Source organism: Passer domesticus, chromosome 5 (assembly GCF_036417665.1).
Source record: "Passer domesticus isolate bPasDom1 chromosome 5, bPasDom1.hap1, whole genome shotgun sequence".
NCBI classification, from domain to species: Eukaryota; Metazoa; Chordata; class Aves; order Passeriformes; family Passeridae; genus Passer; species Passer domesticus.
The window spans coordinates 82,520,244-82,541,769 of NC_087478.1; the positions used below are offsets into that span (position 1 = coordinate 82,520,244).

Genomic DNA, 21,526 nt, shown 5'->3' on the forward strand with positions numbered 1-21,526 from the left:
AGGCATCATGGATCAGCCTATAAAATGTTCCCCCAGAGGTGAAACAGCACTTATGAGGCATAAATTGAATTCCAGTGCAGCCCCAACTTTGCATGCTTTCCTCCTTTTCCTAGTGGCAGTGATCCCTCCTGACAGCCATGATCCATTCCTGTCTCCCACATTAAATTTCAGCAATGACCAAGCTTGTTTAACATGCAAAACTGTTAACAATTCACTTGGTGCAAGCAAAATTCTGGCTCAAAATATGTGTTTTTAGCTGCATTGTCAATCCCATGGAGAGGTATGCATTTGGGCATCTGCCACAACCCTTTAAGAACTCTTGACAATTCTGTACCAAGAGTTCTCAAACCTGGGGAAAGCAAAATCATCACAATATATACCAACAGCGCCATTAGAAACCAACTTTATTGTTGCAATTTCAAATTATTTACACAATATAAATCTCTTTGAAAGGTACATTACTTCATTTAATCAGTGGTAGAAGGCCTTAGAATAGTTTCAATCACATTTAGCTCAAAAGAAATACAATTCACTCCAATGAATAAATGATGCACCTAAACACCACAACATACAAGAGGCATGGGGACTCCTTTGGGGATGACAGTGCTAGAGATGACAAAGGCTCTTTTATAAATTGAGCTCAGTTTACTCATAGGACACGAGTGGACTTGTGTTTAAAAGAACACTGAAAAATCCGCAGTAACAAAGAAAATGACACAAAATGGAATATATTCCTCATGTGCTGTGGCCCTGTGTCTGCAAGTGTTCAGAGGGTTTTAGTGAAGAGGCTCAGAACCAACGGCCCTGACTTGAAGCCACACCTCAAGGACTGGGTACATTCTCCCTGCTGAGACTATCCAAAGCACTTGTGTACAAAGCAGCAGCATTAACTACCACACTGTGATACAAAATGGTAAATGGAAACTTGCTACAAAATAAAAGAACTTTCACACACTGAAGGCTGGACACTTATTTTCTGACAACACTTAGGAATTACTACTACCAAAAATTTAGAAACACATACTTTCTCTCCAGTTCATGCTGTATTTTATCCATTTTATATTATATTTTTCATGTTTCTCTTCCAAGGTCTCTTTCATTTGCATTTTGCATGGGTCTCTATGTGGGGAAAAAACCCAAAACCACTTAACAGAGGAAAAACACAGTTGCAAAAATAGGCTGGTGCAGCACCTGAAGTTATGTCAGCATTTAGCATCAAAGTTGGCTTGCTAGATTTCAAGTAACTTGTTTTCCTTTCCTTTTCATTTCCATGAAGTTTCCCTCTGTGTCATCTCTCAATAAACACCAAATCAAAGACATTGGGGAAGTCCATGAACTGAATTCCACAGCACAGGGAAACTGTGATAGCAGCTTGACAACTTCAGAAGGCTGCAGAAAGAGAGTGTGAAAGCCTGAACCAAAAATTTGGTCATCTGGTCAAGTCTGGCCATCTAAGGTCCCAGTGGTCTTCAGGGCCATGCCAGTCAGTTTTCTGACATTTCCCAATAGCAATAAAACCCTTCATGAAAGAATTCTGTGCAGAGCAACATCCACACTATTAAATACACAGAAAAGCCCAAATCACAATGCATTGCAAACTAATCAGCTACAAAGGTGCTTCCTTTTTTTAGAAATTATTTTTTGAACAGTTTCTTCCCTCTCTCCCCAGGTTGACTGGTTTCTAATTACATAATCTCTGCAGATCAGACCAACTGTAAAAGTCACTTAAAAAGAAAAAAAATTTTACAAAAAACAATGCCTTATCCAGTGTCTCAGCACTTCACTTGGATGGAGCACCTCCTTACAACCAGCCTGTGCAAACACTTCAGACATTTTCCTTCCCACTGAAGGTCTCTAAGCCCCAAAGTCTGGTTCAATCCAACACATTCCGTCTGGAATGGTGTGATTTCTCACTGCTGAGAGCCCCTGTGTCTGGTTAACAGAACATCCACCCTGCACAAGCTCAAAGGTCTTGGTTTTTCCTATCTTTCACAGCTATTGAAAACAATTAGTTTGCCACTCACAGTCATAGAGGGAGGAAAAATCATCTGCAAGACTGCTCCACATCAGCCTTGCATTTCCCTTAAGGTCTGAAAAAATGCTTTCTGCTCCACTGCCATGACTACAGCCTGCTGGGTGTGGAAGATGACAGTAGACAGTTGCCAAGTGCAGCAGTTTAGCAATCTTAACACACAACAAATAACAAAAAAGCATGAAAACAAGCAACATACAAGCACCCAATACACAGACACGTGTGACATGCTCAACCTGCTCTGCTAACTAGAACAAGAGACCATAGCGTCACTGCGGTTTGGAACAAAGTTTTATTTGATCAAAAAGTTTCTCCATTTTAAGAATTATTTTGGTATGAGTAACAAAAGAGTATTTGGAATCTTGTTACCTACCAAAGGCTTTAAAAAAACGTCTGAGCTTCATTCTGAAATAAACTTTACCCTTTATAATTTGCTCTTGTCCTTAAACCATGAGAGCAAACAAGCATATTCAATACCTTGCTACAGCAAAAACTTGAGATTCCAAGTGAGTGATTTCCTTTTACTTACTTTTATCAAGCCCATCCCTCCTCCTGACTAGCACTTCTTGGATAAACTCACTTCCCAGGACCTTTGTAACCTCAAGTGTCACACAGGTAAGGCTGAGAGGTTGTAAAACCTGCATCAAGGTCAATTTGTCAGATGGAGAGCAAGATTTGCAAACCAGAATTTTCCAGCCGAGGTATTCAACACACCAGTGAGAAGAATAAACTGAGAGCTTGAAGGACACCATGGAGTTCACAACAGACAATGAAAGGCAACAGTGATGAAACACAGGGGAAAAGCTAACCTTTGTTATGTCTGTGTTTCCAAGGTTAAAGGCCTCTTCAGAAAGGGACTTCTTACACAAAAAAAAATTCTGATGAGAAGTCATGCACTGACAAAGCAGAATGTAATTTTAGTCCAAAAGGAAATAGTGATAAGCCAAGTATGGGAAAGAAGATTTAGATTCATGTTTACACTAAAAGAAGTAGGATTGTGGGCACAAGGTGGAGGGGGAAGGAATCACACATAGGGAAAATATTTCAGCTATAAGTTTTAAATACTCTAAAGGGGTACAATAGTTCTAGAGTTGAGGTAATTAATTCACAGACCTCTATGAGTGATTTGGGCATTCAGTATAAGCACTTACAAGTTAGCAACTAATCCTATCAGAAGGCTATATCCACCAAAAGCATTTGAGGGACTATCACAGCTACCTCAAGCAGTGTCCCCATGGGAGCACACACTTCAGGAGTGCTTCAATCCAACACGCTCAGTTTAGAAGTCAACAGCATTCAAGAATGTATAGGAAATGTTTGGAAGTTTAAAGAAACAACTTTAACAGCTTTCCCTATCCCACTGGTACTGCATATACCTCGGACACATGGTTTGCCCTATTATTAGAACAGATCTCTTAATCTAAGTACTGTATAAATCTCTTTATTCCCAGAATCATTCCCAAGAGCAAGATTTCAAAAAAGCTAATGGGGGAAAAAAAGACACTGGGTGTCCAAGGCTATAATTGGATATCTTAACAAGAAAGTATTATGCTGCGTTATAAATCAATTTAACAAAAGAAGTCTGCACACAGAGTTAGATTTCTTCTTTACAACAAGATTTCTACAAAATAGGAGAGAATACAATGCAATACACAAGTCCATAAATGCAAGATAGAGTACAATTCACACTAATTTACAAATGGTTATTTACACTGTTGTATATACACGTACAGTCAGACCTGGTTAATGCAAATTTCACGTCCTTTTAAAAAGCAAATCAACAAATGTCAATGAAGGTATTTAAAATTATGTGACAGGAGACTAGTGACTGTTCAGAAACCTTTAGTGCTTGAGTGACCTAAGAAATTAGGTCTGGATTAGCCAGATCTGACTGCAGAAATGAGAAGGAAAAAAAATCACACTATTCTGCTTTACAAAAGCAACCAGGCCACTACAGTCTATTGACTTGATGCTATTTCTGCAAGAATGCCCAGATTAATGATCCTCTTTATATTTACAATATAGCTTTAACTACAGCAAGAATTATTAATTTTGGCATTCATGCCCTTAGCTTAACAAAGGCAACAGAGTATCTTCTTGGCAAGTCACAGTCAAAACTACTACAGGATGTTTCTAGAGCTCAGTCATTTTTTTGTCCTCCTTCCAATATGTTTATGTTGCTATTACAGAGACCAAGATAAATTAAGTGAAACAATTACATGTTTTCTAGTACCTAACTTACATTCAGAATGTCCTGTATTCACAGTTTCAAGCTACCTTACCATCTGCAATGCAAATTACTACTTCCAACTGAATGCACCTGTAGATATTCCTCAGGAAATGAGGATATCCGAGTGCTACTGGCTCAAACGGATGTGGAACAAGGCTCAAGGCAACTGGCATTTCATTTTGGGAGATGCTTTACAGTATTTCCTCAGAGTGATCACAAATGGATTTAACCTGCACTTCTCTTGAGAGAAAGCTGATTCAGAGCAGTGCTGAAGTGAATTCCAACGTGCAAACTTAAAGCCTTGACCAGTACTGCAAAGTCAACCACTGCAACCTGTGACAGTCCTTGTGCTCCTTCAAAGTGGCTCAGGAAAAGCTTGGGCTATTTGCTACCTGCCTCAAAGTGCTTTCACAGGATTCACTGCACAAGGATGAGACTGAGCTGCACTCAGGAAAAGCTTTGGTTCTGCGGAAGCAAACTTCCACTCCTGCAGTTATTGCTACTTGAGCTATACAAACAAAATACTACTGACAAAAATTACAGTAACTCCAAACCTAAGTAGTACTGGTACCTGAAAAGGGAATGTGTTTTGCCAGCCATTGGGAAACTTGGGATCTGTCAGTTGTTGGATTTCCCAAGACCAAATGAACTTCACAGCCTTCTTTCAAACTATTTCATAAATACAAAGCAACACTGTCAGAAATAAAGCTGCTGCTTGGAAGAAAATAGTAACAAAGAGTTCAAAAATCTTCAGCAATCTTAGTTCCAAGGACATCTTGCTGAACTTAAAGGAAATACAAGACAGCAGGGTATTATTCATCAAATGTCAATAAAGTCCATAGGGAGAAAGTACAGAAGATTAAGGACTTCAGTGCCTTCATGAGCTCTAGCAACATCCTTGATAACTGCTACAAAGTAAATTATAAATGTCTATTTAAGCTATTTGTTTCAAATCAAAAGAGAGTTTGTCCAGTATAGTAGCCTCCAGCTAACAAAAACGGTTACCTCATTTCAAGTTACAAAAAAATCCCAGCTCTCCCATTTGTATAAAGATTTTTAAGGTTTTGACTGAATAAAAACAAAATGAAAACATTCATAGATTAATATAAACAAGAGGAAAAACAAATCCTAAATGGTGCTTTTGTAAAACAAGAGAATACCATAGGAAATGGTCTTTATTGGTGAAGATTTTTCATTCACATGAGTTGTCTTTGTCCTGAATCACAAGCTTTTGTAAAGCACATGTGTATGTACATGTGTACATGCTATACACACATACACACACTGCCAGGTGCCATAAAGCAATTTTGAATAAATATCTTTGCTGGAGTCTGTACAACAGACTCCCCAGCTAAGTTTGTGTTTGCACGTGCTCGTGCACATGCACAGACTTTGTACACGTGGGCACTTATGTGACCAAAGTGCAAAGTTTGTCAGAGTATCATCAGAGTCGAGCTCATGCCTGCCCCAAACCGCATTGCTGGGCTTGAGCTTTCTGCTGTGGGTTCTTCCCCATCTCCTGCCCCAACCCCACCCTCCCTTTCACAGTTAAAGCCTCTTTTCCACACAAACTTATGCATTGCTCCAGTAGGTAAACATTTTGTTTTCAGTTAACATTTTGTAATCCAGACCACTCTTGGTATAATAGCTTTAAGAAATAAAGTGTGAGATGATCAAAGCCTCACTTCCAAAGTCATACACTTTTCCACACTTCCTTCAAACTGGAGGCTTTGAAAAGCAATTTGCTGACAGAGAAAAAAAAAAAAAAAGAACCACCAGACATACCAGAATTTGCACAACTACAGGACCAGGCATTTAAGACTCAAGAGTCCAAGGTTAGAAGAGGACAAAGCAGAAAGTTGTCTTCGATACAGGAGCTATGAGCCTGTGTCTTGCTCCCCAGTGCCACAGGACCTCTGCTCTCCTATCTCAGGTCCAACAGTCCATTCTGCCACTGGAGCACAACAGATACAGACACCAGAACGGTGTTCAAATCCAGAATCAAGATGCAAAATGGAAGAGAGGTTTGGAATAGTGGTCTTTTGATTCTAAGAGTACAGGTAATAAACAAGCAGCTTTCCCAGGGAAGTTGGGGATGGCAGGCCTATCACCAGAAGTTGGTACAATATCCTCACAGAATCTTGTGGTCACAGAACTTGAACATTTCTACAGCCCAATCCAGATGAAAAAAAATCAAAATGTTATTTATCCTTTCAACAAGCTGCTTGATTCTTGTGCAAAAGAAAAGTACCATTGTATGGAAAGCTACCTTTAGAAAAAGGGGTGGAGGGGGAAACAAAGATCATCCTAACCCTTCTCCCTAGCTATACCACACTAGAGATCTCACAAGTCTACTGTCACTCCTTTTGCTCGTAGGCCTCTAAAAGAACAACTGTCTCTGACATGTCTTCTTCAGCATAAGTGAATGCAACTTCAATAAATTAAGTTGTTGAACAAATCCTTTGGAACAACTTCACTGTCTGCACCCAACTTTAACAGAAACTGATGAAAGCAGCAACGGAATCATGTTAAACATATAATAAATAATTCACGTACAACATATGTTAAATTACAAAGAAGGATTAAATTGCCATTTCTACAACTTTTTATAGATTTAGCAAGTTTCTAATCCGTTTTATATCAACAGCAGTACGTATGTTCTTCATAATAAATTTAACATTGAAGGACTGTCTAGAGGCATTATTTATAAAGCAAGAACCACCAAGTGAGCATTACAGCACTTCAACAAATGTTTAGCTTTTTTTCCAGTATCTGTTCTCAGAAAAGTTTCAGGGGTTGTCCATCCACTTGGTAAGAGTCCTCCTCTTCATTACTCAGGAAGGGTTAACGTCATGACCTCCAGTTTCATTTTGAAATACTGGTTAAACCGAACAATTGCATACCTGGTCAAAGGGAGAGAGACATTCCAGGTTAGAACAGCTAACTCTTCACATGACAACAGCCATGCTAAGTAGGACTAGTCAAAATTCCACCGACCCCAGCACCCTGTTTTCACAATTGACTCTTAGCAGCTGCCAAAGGAAGAAATCAGGAACAGAGCAATGACATTACAGAACTTCTTCTCTACCACCCCCCAATCCCAGCTTGCAAACGAGATGCTGCTCCAGGATTATCAAGGGTAGTGGTGTAGTGTTTAACTGTTCTTAATGGACTGTCCAACAAGTGCAATGCCAGAGGAATGTGATCCTGGTGATTAGAACAGAAGTGCCAACGCTGACAGGTTTTAGGGGTTATGGTCACTGGTGCTGCCGCTCCCTCTCGCGGTGGCTGCCAGGCACTGCGGCCTGAGACAACCAGAACGCACATTGTCACCTTTGTCCTTACTCACAAAAACGGCATTACACAGCCCAGAAAAACGGCCTCTGCAAAAATCCTCAACTGGGACCTTCTACCAGGTAAAATGATCAATTGTATCACTTTTCTGGTCCCCAATGGAGAAATTAATTCCTCTGCTTGTTGCCATGAAAGACCATTTTAAAAAGGCCAAAGATGCAGGTATCTACCTGAAACAGAACTTACCATTCATTGGCGGTACAAAGACTCTTTAAAACAAGAACAGCAACTTCCAGGATCAACACTCCATGCAGTAGGTAATCAAGCTCTTTTGTACTATATCTTTGACTCTCACTGTTAGACATGCAGGTCTTGCACCTGACAGCACACCTCACTGACCAACTTGCCTTTTATGCCTTTGTCTCCCCAGCAGAAAACACTTGATTCCCAAAAACATTATGTTTCTTGCCTTGTAAACCATGTGTTTTAGCCCAGGGGCACACAATTTAGAGAACTTTCCGCAACAAAGAACACTGACAGACAGCTTTTACTGCCTTGTTTTCCCTTAAAAATGAAAGGTTTTATTGTATGATCACAGAGGTCAGGTGTTTTGCTAAGATCACAGTTTCTGATAGCTGGGGTGTTGGACTAAATGGCACCACAAGCCCCTTCCAGCCTCTAGCATTCCATGATTGCACACAGCAAGCACACTTACCCTAGAAAATCAAAATCAATGGTGGAGTATTTGGCTTGAATCAGAGCCCACAATCCCCAAAAGAAGTGCGAAGCCTGAAAGAAAAAAAAAATTAGCAGCAAAAAATTAACCTTATCTTAAATCTAACACACAAACATATTCTCAGAGACAAAACTTCATCTGTAAGAGAACACTCAAACCCCAATCTTTTTGTAAAGTCATTTGATCTCTCTACCAAAGAGATTTATAAGCGGTATTACAGAATAAATTACAAGCAGACAAGGAAATCCATTGGAGTCTAGCTCCCTCCCCATGTTGAAAGCAGCAATGGATTGCTGCTTTTCAAGAGAAACAATGTTCCATTTACAAACTGTAACCTATTAAGTAGCTTGTTGTATGACTATATACACCATGCTCAAAAAATGCACAGAAATGTAACCACCACCTCTACTGCTGTAGATTTCTATTATTCCACATTTATTGAACTCCAGTGCAAACAGGAAATTCCTTTTGAATTTTCAATTACACCCTTAGACTGTATAATTACACTCACTTTTCCAGCCACTGCTGGCTTGGACAAAGGGAGATGTAATGCTTTAAGAAAAGCCCTAATTCATCAGCATTTACACAAATTTCTCATCTGTTCCAGACTTACTTCCATTAGGAGCAGAGAGAAGTAGCCTGGAGGCCTCTGTTCATGTTCAGATTCCAAGTATGGATCATATTAATGGTATGATGTCAACACACTTCAACATGAACATGTGATGGCCAGAAGCTTGACAGTGTCCCTGTGGAAAACACTTCTGGACAGACTTTGAACTTCAGTAAGTGATGGCTCACATGAATTACCTAAATGGCTTCCTGAAGCTTGCATGGAACACTTGACCAGGAACTGAGTAGACATCCACGGACACACCTGAAAACACCTCAAAACAGCAACTGATGTGTGCCCACGTGAATCCTGTACCTCTGGTTCACAGAATGTGGCCAGAGAGCTGCAGTTCACCACTTCACATCAACATCCATGAACTTCATGTCAAGTTTTCCCTCACCAAAGCTCCCCACATGAACTGACACAAGAGTCACAGGGTGTTTGTGCATCACAGGTACTCTACAGGCAGGTCCTGACCTGTTATCTAAACACAGCTCCATCCTCTTAAACATTGCTATGGCCATTGTTTGAAACTGACAGAGGAGTGCTGTTTATTTTCAAACAGACCACCAGCCTGCTAAACTGCAGCTCTAAGTATCCTAAATGAGTGGGCCAGCTGAATTTGACAGTAGCAACTAACATTTTAAAATAGCAGCACACAAACCGTTGGTTTTAAAGCCTGTTTAATAATCAGCTTCCTGTTAACTCTACTTCCTCACTGCAGCCAGTAGCTTTTGCCAGAAAACTCAGGGTATTAGAGTAACAGAGGTGTGGTTGAATTAGTAGGAAAGAGGAATAAATCAGGCCAAAGTGGCTACTTTAGCCTTACTCCTCCTACAAATAGCTGGGAATGTTATTCTTCAGAAACAAAAAAATACAAGCACTTTTGCTGTAACATTTCTTGTCACATCATCTAGGCAAAACAAGATCAGCAAGAGACTCTAGAGAGTGACCTACTTATCTGCAGAAGAAAAAATGAAATCCATATATTCTAGCTTAACAGAATGTTATCGTCTTATTTTGAAAAAGGCTTTTAAAGCTTATAAGCCTTCATGAAGCACTACCTTGTTTTCTGTTTTCTCACCACTACAAGCAAAAACTCAATAAAGACCCACCATAAGCTGTGGCAAACTTAAACTTGCCAGACCAATACACAGCCAACAGAAATCCTCACTCAAAGCTCATCCCCTCATTTTCTGAATGTGCAGTGCCTCCTTCACTAGGAATATTCTACAGAGAACACCTAATATGTAACAGAGAAGCAAGTTTCCATAAAACAGCAAAGTTTCATTTCTCATGGAAGTTTTCTTTACATGTCACTACAGTCAAATTCAGGAAAATAGCAACTACATTTGTTCAGAGTGTCAGGTTTCTCTGCATCATTTAAAATATTCTAATCAAGTGTTTGTTACTTACCAGTGCAAACTGATTGACTTGGACATACAGAACTTCAACTTCTTTTTCACTGACTTCTGTGCCAAATCCTTTATATTCTTTGTAGGCCTCGAGGTAAGATCTCAGCCACTGCTCCTGTAATTTTCTGTTGGGATAAAGGCTGTAGTCTACCTCATTTACTCCTAGGAAAAAGACAAGAACACTATCAGAACCCCATGTTGCATAATAAGACCACGAGAAACCCTTTAGTACTACCATTAGTAGTCCACTACTGTGCCCCTTCCCACCCCAACACACAGGCACAGATTGATGTGAACAAATAGCCCCATTTTTACTTTGACCTCACCTTAAATTACATGCTGCCAAGAATTTCCCACATACAAATCACAGTGTTCCACATTACAAATTTATGTTTTCAGCCAGATAGAGTCTGCTTCTACGTTGGGATTCAACACCTTGGGTTTTGAGAAAAAGCATCTGCTTTATGAAACAAAAACCCTCACAAATAGACCAAATATTATGTATTTTGTAGGAAAAGAGACTTATATGCCACAATATCCCAAGCCAAATCCAGATGCATACCCAGTTATCACTGAGCCCATGTTTGAAGAAAACTTGCTGTGAGTCTGCCTCTCTCCTCCACAGGGCATTGGTAGAATGAGGAGCCCATAACTCATTTTTATCCTATTTTTCTTCCTATACTGGAGGTGCTTAGTCACAGGCTATAGGGACTCAGCTAGGAGCCTCAAACCTGGATCACAGTTCACTTCCAATATCACTCCCAGTGAATGTGGGAATTCTCAATAATTTAACATGCTTTCCAAATGTTTAAATTACCAACTATACAACTCAAATTACCAAGCACACACTCTGATTTTTTTTTTTTTAAGTTATGTAAACTTAACATGGTCTGTGAAGCAACTGGTAGATCAAGGCTCTTCATTTCACCACAGTGTGCTTTCCATCTGCTCTTATTATTAAGTAGATTTTCCCTGCTGGCCCATGCTCTGAAATAGTACAGCACATGCTTGAGGTCATTTCTCTCTTGTGGAGAAAGGGGGAATGGGCATTTGCTGTAAAAAATGTGAACTAGTGAATAAATTAATCTAAAACCACCGTATTCCTAAAATCCCACCTTTTCCCTATGGAATAGTCTTAGTGTTTACTTCTCGTTTTAGGACAGGTCAAGTACTTCGTGCACACATTCAAACCACTAAAAAACACAGAATCCTGCCTTTTGGCACTGTGGAATCCCACAGAATACTGTCAACACGTGCACCTCTAGTGTGACATGCACAGTACTGCACCACAGTGGGCTGTCTCTGCTGTCACCTCACAGAAGCTGTGTGTTCTGAACTTATCTAACTATGAGAACTCGGGACATGATGTTTCCAGCTCTGGGTTAGAAGATCTGCAAAGGAAGGGCACAACTGGTCTGCAAAATGAGACACACCAACACATCCTGAGCTGAGAGCTGTAAGCATGTAACCAGATACAAAAACAAGAGTGAGTTTGCTGGGGTTTTTAGAAAAACCAGTCCACTCTTCCCTCAGAAGCCCAGTTCTTACCTGCAAATTCATTGAAGTGATTTCCAATGTCATAAGCCAGGTAGTTGTACCCGGAGTACTCGTAGTCTATGAACTGCACATCACCTGTGTGAGAAACAACAGCAGCAACATCAGAGTCCAGATCAAATCAAGTACTAGCCCTGGTCCTTTGGTGTCCTTGGAAGATTTTTGGAGAAAACAACCACAAATCTACTTATACCCAGTTGTGTGCGCTCAGACACTTCAGGGTAAGGCTGTGACTTCTATGATAGGAGATATTTAAGGGTAAATATTCATTCAGCAAAGCTCTTAAGTTCAGAGCTTACAATTCTCTCTGCTTCAAGTCTGAGTAGGAGAATTCCAATTTTAACTTCTACCACATGAGGGCCTCCCTCACTCTCAAAATGAGACGTACAGCAGCCCATTCTTTCGTTAAACTTTATGTAAAAATAGCAGATTTCTCCCTGACTTAAAAAATAACAGTCCTGTTTATTTATCACACAAATGTGCAGCCACAGTGGACTAACACATTGCAACATGCTGATACTTGCTTTGTAAGAGTGGTAGAGGAAACAGGAAGATTATTCGTAACTGTTGCTTTTTTTAAGCTGGATTCAACTAGCGTCAAGTAACCATCAGACTAAGGTCCCCAAAGTTACCAAACTAGGTAGCATTGTGTAAGCAAGGGCTGATACAGCAGCAAAACACAGTCCCAAATGTTTCCTTAATATGTTCACCTGCACTGAAGCTGCTCAAGAGTGCCTAGAGCACACAGAACAGTTCAAATGTAAATGAGATTGATCAGGTAAAACTAGAGCTCTTGTATTTCACAGGAAACCAGCAAAATTACTAAAAAAATCCATAATTAAGCAATGGGCTAACATCTGTTTGCACTAGAACACTAAAATGAAAACCTTACATTTCTCACTGTTATACTGAAATCAGTAATTTTCACCATTGCGTGCTTCTCCCTCTCTATAATATTTTTTTAATCGCTACATACATTACTTAATTAACAAAAACATTCTATTATAATGACAACTCTTTTAACATTACTTAAAACTATAGGCTAAAAAGAAAATCAAGAACAATATTAATATTAAGTGCATTATGTATATGTTTCCTAGACAAAGGATTTTAAGTGCCTACTACACTACCTCCTAAAGATTTAGGAATATTGTACATCTCAAGTAAAATAGTTTCACCAATGGCCTGACCAAGTTAGCACAGAAGTTTGTTAGAAGTGTTCTTTGCTATGCAGTTCATCTTTGCCATTCTTGAACTCCTAACACAATTATGTTTGCCAGACGGACAAATCTTTTTGTCTAAGCACTTAAAATGGAAATTAAACTCTACAACACAAATATAATCACTTAGCCACAAATCCTCCAAGTCTGAGTTCACCCTTACTTCCACTGAAAGAAAGGCTTGCTTACCAAGGTCATGATGCTAAATGTTTTATGTTCTAACAAACCAACAGCACTGCAAAGTGGCAAGCTCCTTCCAGGAAACTCTGCTGGCAGTGGAAAAAAATTGAAGGCCTCTAGAGCTTTGAAGCAGCAAATCCTACAGCAGCTGCAGGCAAGATCTTACTGTCACTGATGAACTTGTGCTCTGCCTGACTGGCAGATTCCCAGCCTTGCTCTTCCCACTGCTTCTCACAACAGACACCTCTAAAGCCACCAGCCAGTTAAAACCCCAGCCCTGGCTAATGTTCTGCTCCACAAGAGCTCTTCTGTCCCCATTCCGCGCTCCAAACATTTAATATCACTTGTATTGAGAGGTTTGTTCTCTTCCTTCCTTACCTAAAATCCACACACAGCAGGTGAAAGTCTGCTAGTAAAATACAGACATAAATACCTTAAATTTTTCATGCGCAGATCTCACCTAGAACATCCCTATGTGTCATCATGAATTTTTAATTGCATTTAAACAACTTACTTCCAGATATAAAGAATATTACATAGAAGCAGAAATTGAAGCTAACAAGATATGGCTGGCTACTGTCTTCACAAAGCAGGAACAGGACATACCCAGCCCTTGGGTAGCAGATGGAGAAAACCTGGCAAACTCCCATTTGACAAGACAAAAGTTCAAAGCAAAAAAGCTTTCCACATACACTAATCCATTTCAGACTCATAGTACTGTGCAACTCAACCTTATAAATTAATTTTTGCACAATGGCTCAAAATAAATATGCAAGTTCTTCCTGTGGAACTGAAAGCGAAAACTTTGATGTTTGCTGCTTCAAAAATGTGCAACAGATGTACTTATACAAGTAAGTACACACACACACACTCATCTACCCGCCTTTGGAAAAAGCAGAAGAAAGTCTGCAGTCATTGTTTAAATAATCAGTGTATTTTAAGATTTGCTGCAGTTCAGACAAGAAAGCCACTTCTAAAAGCTATGCTTACATTACTGGCTTAGCAGGTAGCTGTTGTTTCAAGGCTTCTAAAAGGAATCCACAAATTGTGCATCCCATCAATATCCCTGAGAGCAAGAGACACTGGTCTAAGCGTATTTGTGCTTTATTGAAATGAGAAAATTTGCAAACAAGCTCTCTGGAGAAGCTGCTGCTGTTGACAGAAATAGGCATGTCAAGAGTGTGGAATACCTCAAGCTGAAACACGACTTTTTTCCAGGCATTTCTCTAGGGCAGACAACATGCAACATACCCCACAATAAAACACAGGATCATACAGAATGGAATTCACTGTATTCCATATCCCAGAAATGCACTTTCACATAGATCAAACAGCAATCAACAAAGCATCTGCTGGATCTCCTCAGGGATCTGACAAGTAGGAGGGTGAGGACCCTCTTCTCCTAGCAGATTTTCCTTTTCAAAGGTTTCATAGGGAAAGCACTTCCCCTGCCCAAGTCCTGGCTGTAGCTACCAGAGCTGAGTTCTGTCCCATACTGCTCACGGAGCCCCTGGAAAACAGCTTCAAAGACAAGGATCTGTGCTAGGAACATGCTTGAAAATTCACAAACAGCTCACCCACCCAAAGGATAATTTTAGCTATAAATACCCAAAAGAGCTGTGCAAAACAAAACAGGTTTTTAGATCAAAACCAGAAGCCTTAAAAATACCTCCATCTTCAGAAGCACTAAGCACCCACAGACTCCTACCACAGATCATAGAAAACATCAGGTAGGCAGAGGGAATAAACAGAACAAAACTATCCATCTACCTACACACAACTCCCTGCAGCTCATTTTCATATATGCAAAAAAAGCACACATAGAAACAGAAAAGTACTCTGATGCTGGATCTTGTTGAATAGCAAGTATTTGAATACTCTTTAAATATCAGGTATTTTTGGAAATTTCCAGGTCACACTGGAAAAACAAAAACAATCAAATTTAGGAGCATCAGAACATAAGGTCTATAAATAAGCAGCACCAAGCTTCAAGCATATTTTGAATATTCTTGATGTCAAAAGTGCAATAAAAAGAAATGTGAAATGCTGAACTCTATCCTTCAAAGGGTAGATGACAGTGATAATTACAAGTTATGTAAAGTACCACTTGCAGATTTCCATATCCTGAGTGACTGAGAATGGACATTAACAAAACAGCAAGAGGCAGAGTTCTCTCAGCCACAGCAGGAACAAATTCAAATCAGATGAGTGAGACTCCATTAAATGAAGTTAACACTCAACATGCTCTTCCAGGCTCATAAATAAGGACAGGAGACTGATTTTTCTTAGAAGCAGTATGTGGCATGACTATGATTTTTCTTTCAAGTCTGAAAACTTTATGTGAATTTAATGCAGAGGACAAGTCTAAGGCAAAGCTCAGGAACAAGCCATAATTACTCATACTGCATTGGACACAAGTCCTAGTATGTCCTGATAGTCTGTAGCTTAAACACATCCCCACATATCTCCCCAACTAGTAAATGTGCAAATTAAGCATTCAAAAACAAAATTATAAATACAGTATTACTAAAACAAATAAATTAGGTTTTCTTTGTGACAGCTTCTGAAAAGCCAGACAATACTACCAGTTTTGCACAAATTTTAGTGAGGAATAAAGAAAAAAAAATACCGTAGTTAATCTAGAAAATCAACGTCCTCGTGTTTTCAGTTTAGGGTCACCAAGATCTTATGGACACACAGAAGCTTTTCTAGATGGAAGAGTGAATTTAGTCAGAGTACTGCATTCACCAAAGCTGTTAACTACCTTCAGACAATTTGATGCCATTCCTAGTGAAGCTCATCTTTTAAAAGATTACATTTTGTGCTCTTGCAATTTTTTTTTTTATACCAAGAAAAACTTTCGCTCTGCTGAACACAATTCCAGTTATACATGTTTCTTTACAGTTAAAGCTGAGCTTCCTGCTGATGCTCTGTAAAAAGTGTGCTATAAAAAAGAGCTTCCAAATGACAATCATCCTTTCTACAGATGGCATTGAGGTTTGGTTACTATGAAAATGGTCCCTGTTGTACCCAGATTGCACAAATTTTACAACACAGTACATGTACAGTGTTCAAACAGAAGTTTAATAATATATTTATTACTTCACATTTCCAAGTGTTTCCCCCAGCTGTTTACAGCTTGCTTGAAGCCTAAGCTCTTTACAAACCTCCCTCTCCCCACCCAGTCTCCAAGCTATAAACACGCACACACTTGTTACTGTAGGATTGCTCACACGGGATGCACTGCTGGCATTGTTTTTTCCCCCATCCTGCTTACAAAAAGAAAAGCACACAGCATTTGTTTTTTCAATTAGGCGCTTCAAGCTTATCGACAAGAACAGGGAAGCTTTTAAAGGAATTCCTCAGATCTTTTTCTTTTTGTTGCATAGTTCTGCTATGAAAAGTTACTAAAAAAATAACTTTTATCTCAGTGGGTCTGCTGTGGAATGCTAAAACCCAAGGTTTCAGTGTTCCATTTCAGCACTAAAAAAACCCACATGGTAAAAACAGATTTAGTTTTGGTACTGCAGTATCACAACCCCAAGTGTGAAGACCACAAGTCTGGTCTTATGCACACCTGTCATGCTTTCAAAAGCCCCTTTCTCTTTTAAGCAGAACTATAGTCCATCACTGAAACTCAGCAAAACCTCTCAAGCTTGGTACTGAATTCACAGAATGTAAAGTTGACATTAATAGCATTGTTAGGGTGCATGCACACATACAGGCATACCTAACTTAAAGCAACTCCTTCAAAGGTGGCATTATTCAGAGGGAAGCTTGTATACAAATCACCAAAAGAATTTATTTCCTCAGTTCACATGGTGATGCAGAATTCACACATGATGCAGAAATGTGTTAGCACATACAGCCAGTTTTCATACTAGAACCAGCACCACCTTAGTTTTGTTCTTTTTCTTTAGGAGTTAAGGCACATAACTTGCATACCAACAATCTTACTCAACTGGCACAAAAATATGCAGCTACTAGAAGGAATGCGTCATCCTTATTTCAAGAGAAAACCTTGTAATCTGATTAGTCACATTCAGCTGAGCTCAGGTATTTGAAATGGGAGGAAAATTGTGTATTTTTACTGCACAGTGGCCATTTTAGTGTCACAAGTTTGCGTTGTTTAATTCCTGATTGATTCACTTAGTAGCTGAGCCCCAAACCACTAAAACCAATAAACTGTGGGTTTATATGGAAACTTTAACAGATCTTAATAACAGTAACTACAAGTTAAATGTATAGTAATAGAAACAAAACTGTAATTAATTTTTGCCAAGATGGGTGCTGCCTACAACTGCTTAAACAAAGCATGTATTTACAAAAGAAATCTTTCAAGCTGTCGGTGTACATCACGCAGGAAACAAATTGAGCTACTGAATGCAGTATTTAATATCATTAAGATTCTTCATTAAGAAAGTGTATTCCCCACAATCACATGCCAGAACAAAATGTTACAGGAGACAATTTTCATATTGTCTTCTATACTTGCATGACTTTCTTTTCTTCCCAAAAGCTTTATACAACCAGAATAGAATTAGCATTCAGTTACGTACTTTGCAGCCCAGGCATACAGGCAAGCTGGGGATTAACAAATTCATGAGGTCATTAAGAAAAGCAAGGAACACTGATTTTCTTCCTCTATACAGTAGCATACAGATGAGAATTAGCTAATTAAGAACAGGTATCACTACCATTACACTGGGTCTCAAAAGCTCAAACTGAGTTCACCTCAACAAGTGAGTAAAACACCACCACTGATGCAGCACAGCAATTACAGCACAGCCAAAGCCCCTCACTACTCACACCTACCTCTCTTCTTGTTGTAAATGATATTCTTACACAGCAGGTCGTTGTGGCAGAGCACCACTGGTGATCCTAAATTTGACAGTCTCTCCTTCATCCAGGCCATCTCTTCCTGAAGAACCTGGGGACTCGGAATGTCCCTTAAGAACCTTTCCAGGTATAAGGAAACAGAGTTAACATTTAGTGCTCTGTGTTCCATAGCAAGCATTTGAATTAAAGTACTTTTCTCTACATTCTTCCTGCAAACAGTTCAACAGACCCTCTCCCAAATCAGGGTATGCTTTCCCAAGGCACAAAGCAGTCAAATTACGACAATCATTTTTCTCTGTCCTCCCCAGAAAACAATCTTCTGAAGATTATCTGTGCTGTAAACACAACAGTAGTCCAAGAATCAGGAGCAGGACATGAATACACTCCCACATATTTTAAAGGTGCAGAGCTTAAAAGAACTACCATGTGAATTTCATTCACTTTCTGTTCACATTCCAGTACTTCCTCCAAGAAGAACACACAACAGTATAGGTAACTATGTATCTATACCGAGGAAATTAACCCTAAGTTTTAGTCTAGTCACAGTACACACTTCAATGGCCATTCTGTCCTCTACATTTTAAGTTACCTATTCATGTTTCCTCAGTTTTATAAGAATTTGGCATTGTAAAATAAAAACCACTTTGCTAGAGCATTCTTTAATTCTTAACAGCATTCTTAACAACACAGCAAGAAGGGCCTCCATGATTTCAAAGTCACATTAAGAATATTTTTAAGCTGTCTCAGAAGGAGTCTGCCTTCTGAGCAAGATACAAAGCCTGATGATACTGTACAAACACAAATTCCAGCAGAAGGAATGTGAAGTCTGAAAAGAATACAAGGAAATACCCACCTTTTATTGACTTCCTCATCTGCAAATTCTGTGGGTATGAGGGAGAAGTATTTCCCCATTTTCAGCCACAAATTAGATTTAGGGATCCATCCATTGTGTGCATGAATAGTATGGATTTTAGCAAGCTGTCTAGCAATGAGTCTAAAAAAAATGAAAATTAAATTAATGTTATATTTAACTGAAAAAAAATTTAAAAATACAGCTCAGGAATTGAAAAAGGGTTTAAACAAGAGTAGCACATTTCAAGACTCAAAAGTTCACTAGGATCACAACCTGTGTGAAGGGAAGGGGGAAGGATTGGAGCTCAGTTACAGCACACAAACTTCACCCGCATTTACAGCCTACTCTTGCTTGTTTTTCCAAGTTTTGATTTAACTTAGCTGCTATTTTTAAGCAGATTCATTTCAGTGCACACATGAAAAACTAAAATCTTATGACATCAGCACTTTCTGCTCACTGCTAACAATTTAAAAAAAATCACTTCTCAGTGGAACTTTCTGGTATCTATTCACAAAAGGAATGTCCTGGAAAGAGCTGGAAGTACTTTAGCCAAGTCCAGCCCCCTACAACTCCACCACATGCAATGACCTCCGTGATGGTGATGTGCAAGTGTTAAACACAACAACCAGCCCTTTAATCAGTACGGTGTTCTGTGGAGGCATCAGGGATCACTGCTCAGCACTGAAATAGCAGAACTGAGGCAGCGTGAAGATCAGCCTTGAGCAGGCTTACAGAAATACACATTTTCTGCTCAAACTCCGCTCCAAGTCCTTGAGGCCAGGCAGGACTTCATAAACGCACAATGAAGGGAGATCTGGAGGAGTTTAAAAGCCCACCTGAAAATGTCAGGATTGCAGACGTGCTCTGGATCCAGGGCCTCTCCCTGCATGAACTCGTAGCACAGGCCGTTGTTGAAGGTGCAGTAGAGCTGGGGGGCACAGCCGTGGGCCTGCAGCACGCGGAAGCTCTTCACCTCCTCGTCGCGGTCCACCAGCAGCTCCGTCTTGTTGCCGTAGATGCGAACCAGCACCACGTCGTCCCTCGTGTCGCCCACGTAGCAGCCAATCAACTTATTGGTGATCCCGTCGGTGAAGAGCTGCCAAGAGAAACAACGCTCTAAACTCAGCTCTGCACCCTCCACAAGCAGGAAGGGAATGCCGAGTTATCCCTTAGCTCCCAAAACACCAAGGTTTACCAGGCTGAGCGCTAGGAAATAAAATCTTAAAGACAGAGGAATACCATGAAAAAAATACTTTAATATAAATGTGGTGGGTTCTCTGTATTTACAGTCATCTCTTCTTCCACTCTGTGCCCTCAAAATCCTAATTCTAAATTCAGCCCTCCCACAAAAGATCCTCACAGTAAAACAAGCAAGCAGCCAAAAGCAGCTTCAAGCTGGATAACAAACATTTTTTAATTCTTAATAGCAATGAGGTCAGAAAGTCAGCTGAAGAAAAGAAACCTATTTATCAGGCTCAGAATACTAAATGTTCAACCACAACAGTTTGATTTCCTTATGTATTCGTGTCCAGTCATGCACCCTCTGACATGACTTTGGCTTTAAGCCCTAAGTCAGGCCCAGAACAAAAATACTGACAAACACAGTGATCTCTCCTTTGTCAGACATTATTCTAAGCCATAGTATTGAATGAAAAAGTGCTTCTGCTAAAAACACACACCAACAAGAGGAAACATACCTACAGACATCACAGTTCTTTAGAACCTTGGACAGTTTGGGTGGGGTTTTGATATGGGCTGGGGGAAGAAGGTATTCAGGGGATTTTTTGTTTGCTTTGTAAAACAGTAAAACAAAATTCAGGAAGTCTGACTTCTATTCCCCTTCTCCTGCTTCAAGATATACCCTTTATTTTGAAAAGCAGTATCACTCAAACACAAGTGACAGATTCTTTCCAAATCTCAGGGGTTTAGAAATGTTGAGAATTAGGGGCAAATTTTTTTAATTACTAAAGAGAAAAAAAAAATCTGAAGTTGGGTCAAGTCTCTCTGTTTAGGAACAGACAAAGACTTTCACAGGAGATATGTTTTGGCTCATACGCCTTGCTTTCCCCAACACCCCTAATTTGATGAGGTCAACAGATTCACCAATAAACGCAGAAATGAAGTGGGGAAGTTTCAGTTGTCATCACAAATTAGAAGAAACAGCTCAAGCTCCTGAGGAAAGATGCAGAAGATACAAAGGTACTCTATTTTCTTGAACAGTTACAAACACTCAGTCTTGAAGAAGTAGGTATAACAAATTACGTAACTTCCATCTAGACAGGATAACCTAAATTCAAATAAAGCTGCTTACAAGGCCTCTTTGACTGACTCAAAATTAAGACTTCACAATTTATGGGCACATCTTACTATTAGCTATGACTTTAGTAACTCAGGATGAATAAGAAGAATCCTGAACAGTGTTCACAGTAACTGTTACAACGTTAAGCACTGCAAGTAAGAAAACTGTTCCACTTAGCACTGTAGATACTGGGCTGGAGCCATGCTTCACGGGTCTGAACAGGCAGTACTCCAATGCACTTCAAATGCTTGTACACCACTAATT

General features: G+C 39.6%; 1 protein-coding gene across 2 annotated transcripts in view; it reads right to left on the bottom strand.

Annotated features, from left to right (window-relative positions):
- Positions 1 to 387: 387 nt before the first annotated feature.
- Positions 388 to 21,526, bottom strand: part of ETNK1 (ethanolamine kinase 1) — a 29,190-nt gene continuing 8,051 nt past the window's right edge. The window contains exons 2-9 of one of the 2 annotated variants that reach the window (XR_010362916.1): positions 19,800 to 20,059; positions 18,964 to 19,104; positions 18,087 to 18,229; positions 11,866 to 11,949; positions 10,319 to 10,479; positions 8,906 to 9,166; positions 8,272 to 8,345; positions 7,123 to 7,165 (exon numbers count right to left, since the gene is read on the bottom strand). Coding sequence is in view for 1 of the 2 variants with exons in the window: in XM_064421484.1 (XP_064277554.1) it covers positions 7,093 to 7,165; positions 8,272 to 8,345; positions 10,319 to 10,479; positions 11,866 to 11,949; positions 18,087 to 18,229; positions 18,964 to 19,104; positions 19,800 to 20,059 (936 nt within the window). In the remaining variant the exon portion in view is untranslated. Of the gene's footprint in view, positions 7,166 to 8,271; positions 8,346 to 8,905; positions 9,167 to 10,318; positions 10,480 to 11,865; positions 11,950 to 18,086; positions 18,230 to 18,963; positions 19,105 to 19,799; positions 20,060 to 21,526 lie in introns of both variants that reach the window. The other variant, XM_064421484.1, reaches the window with a different exon arrangement.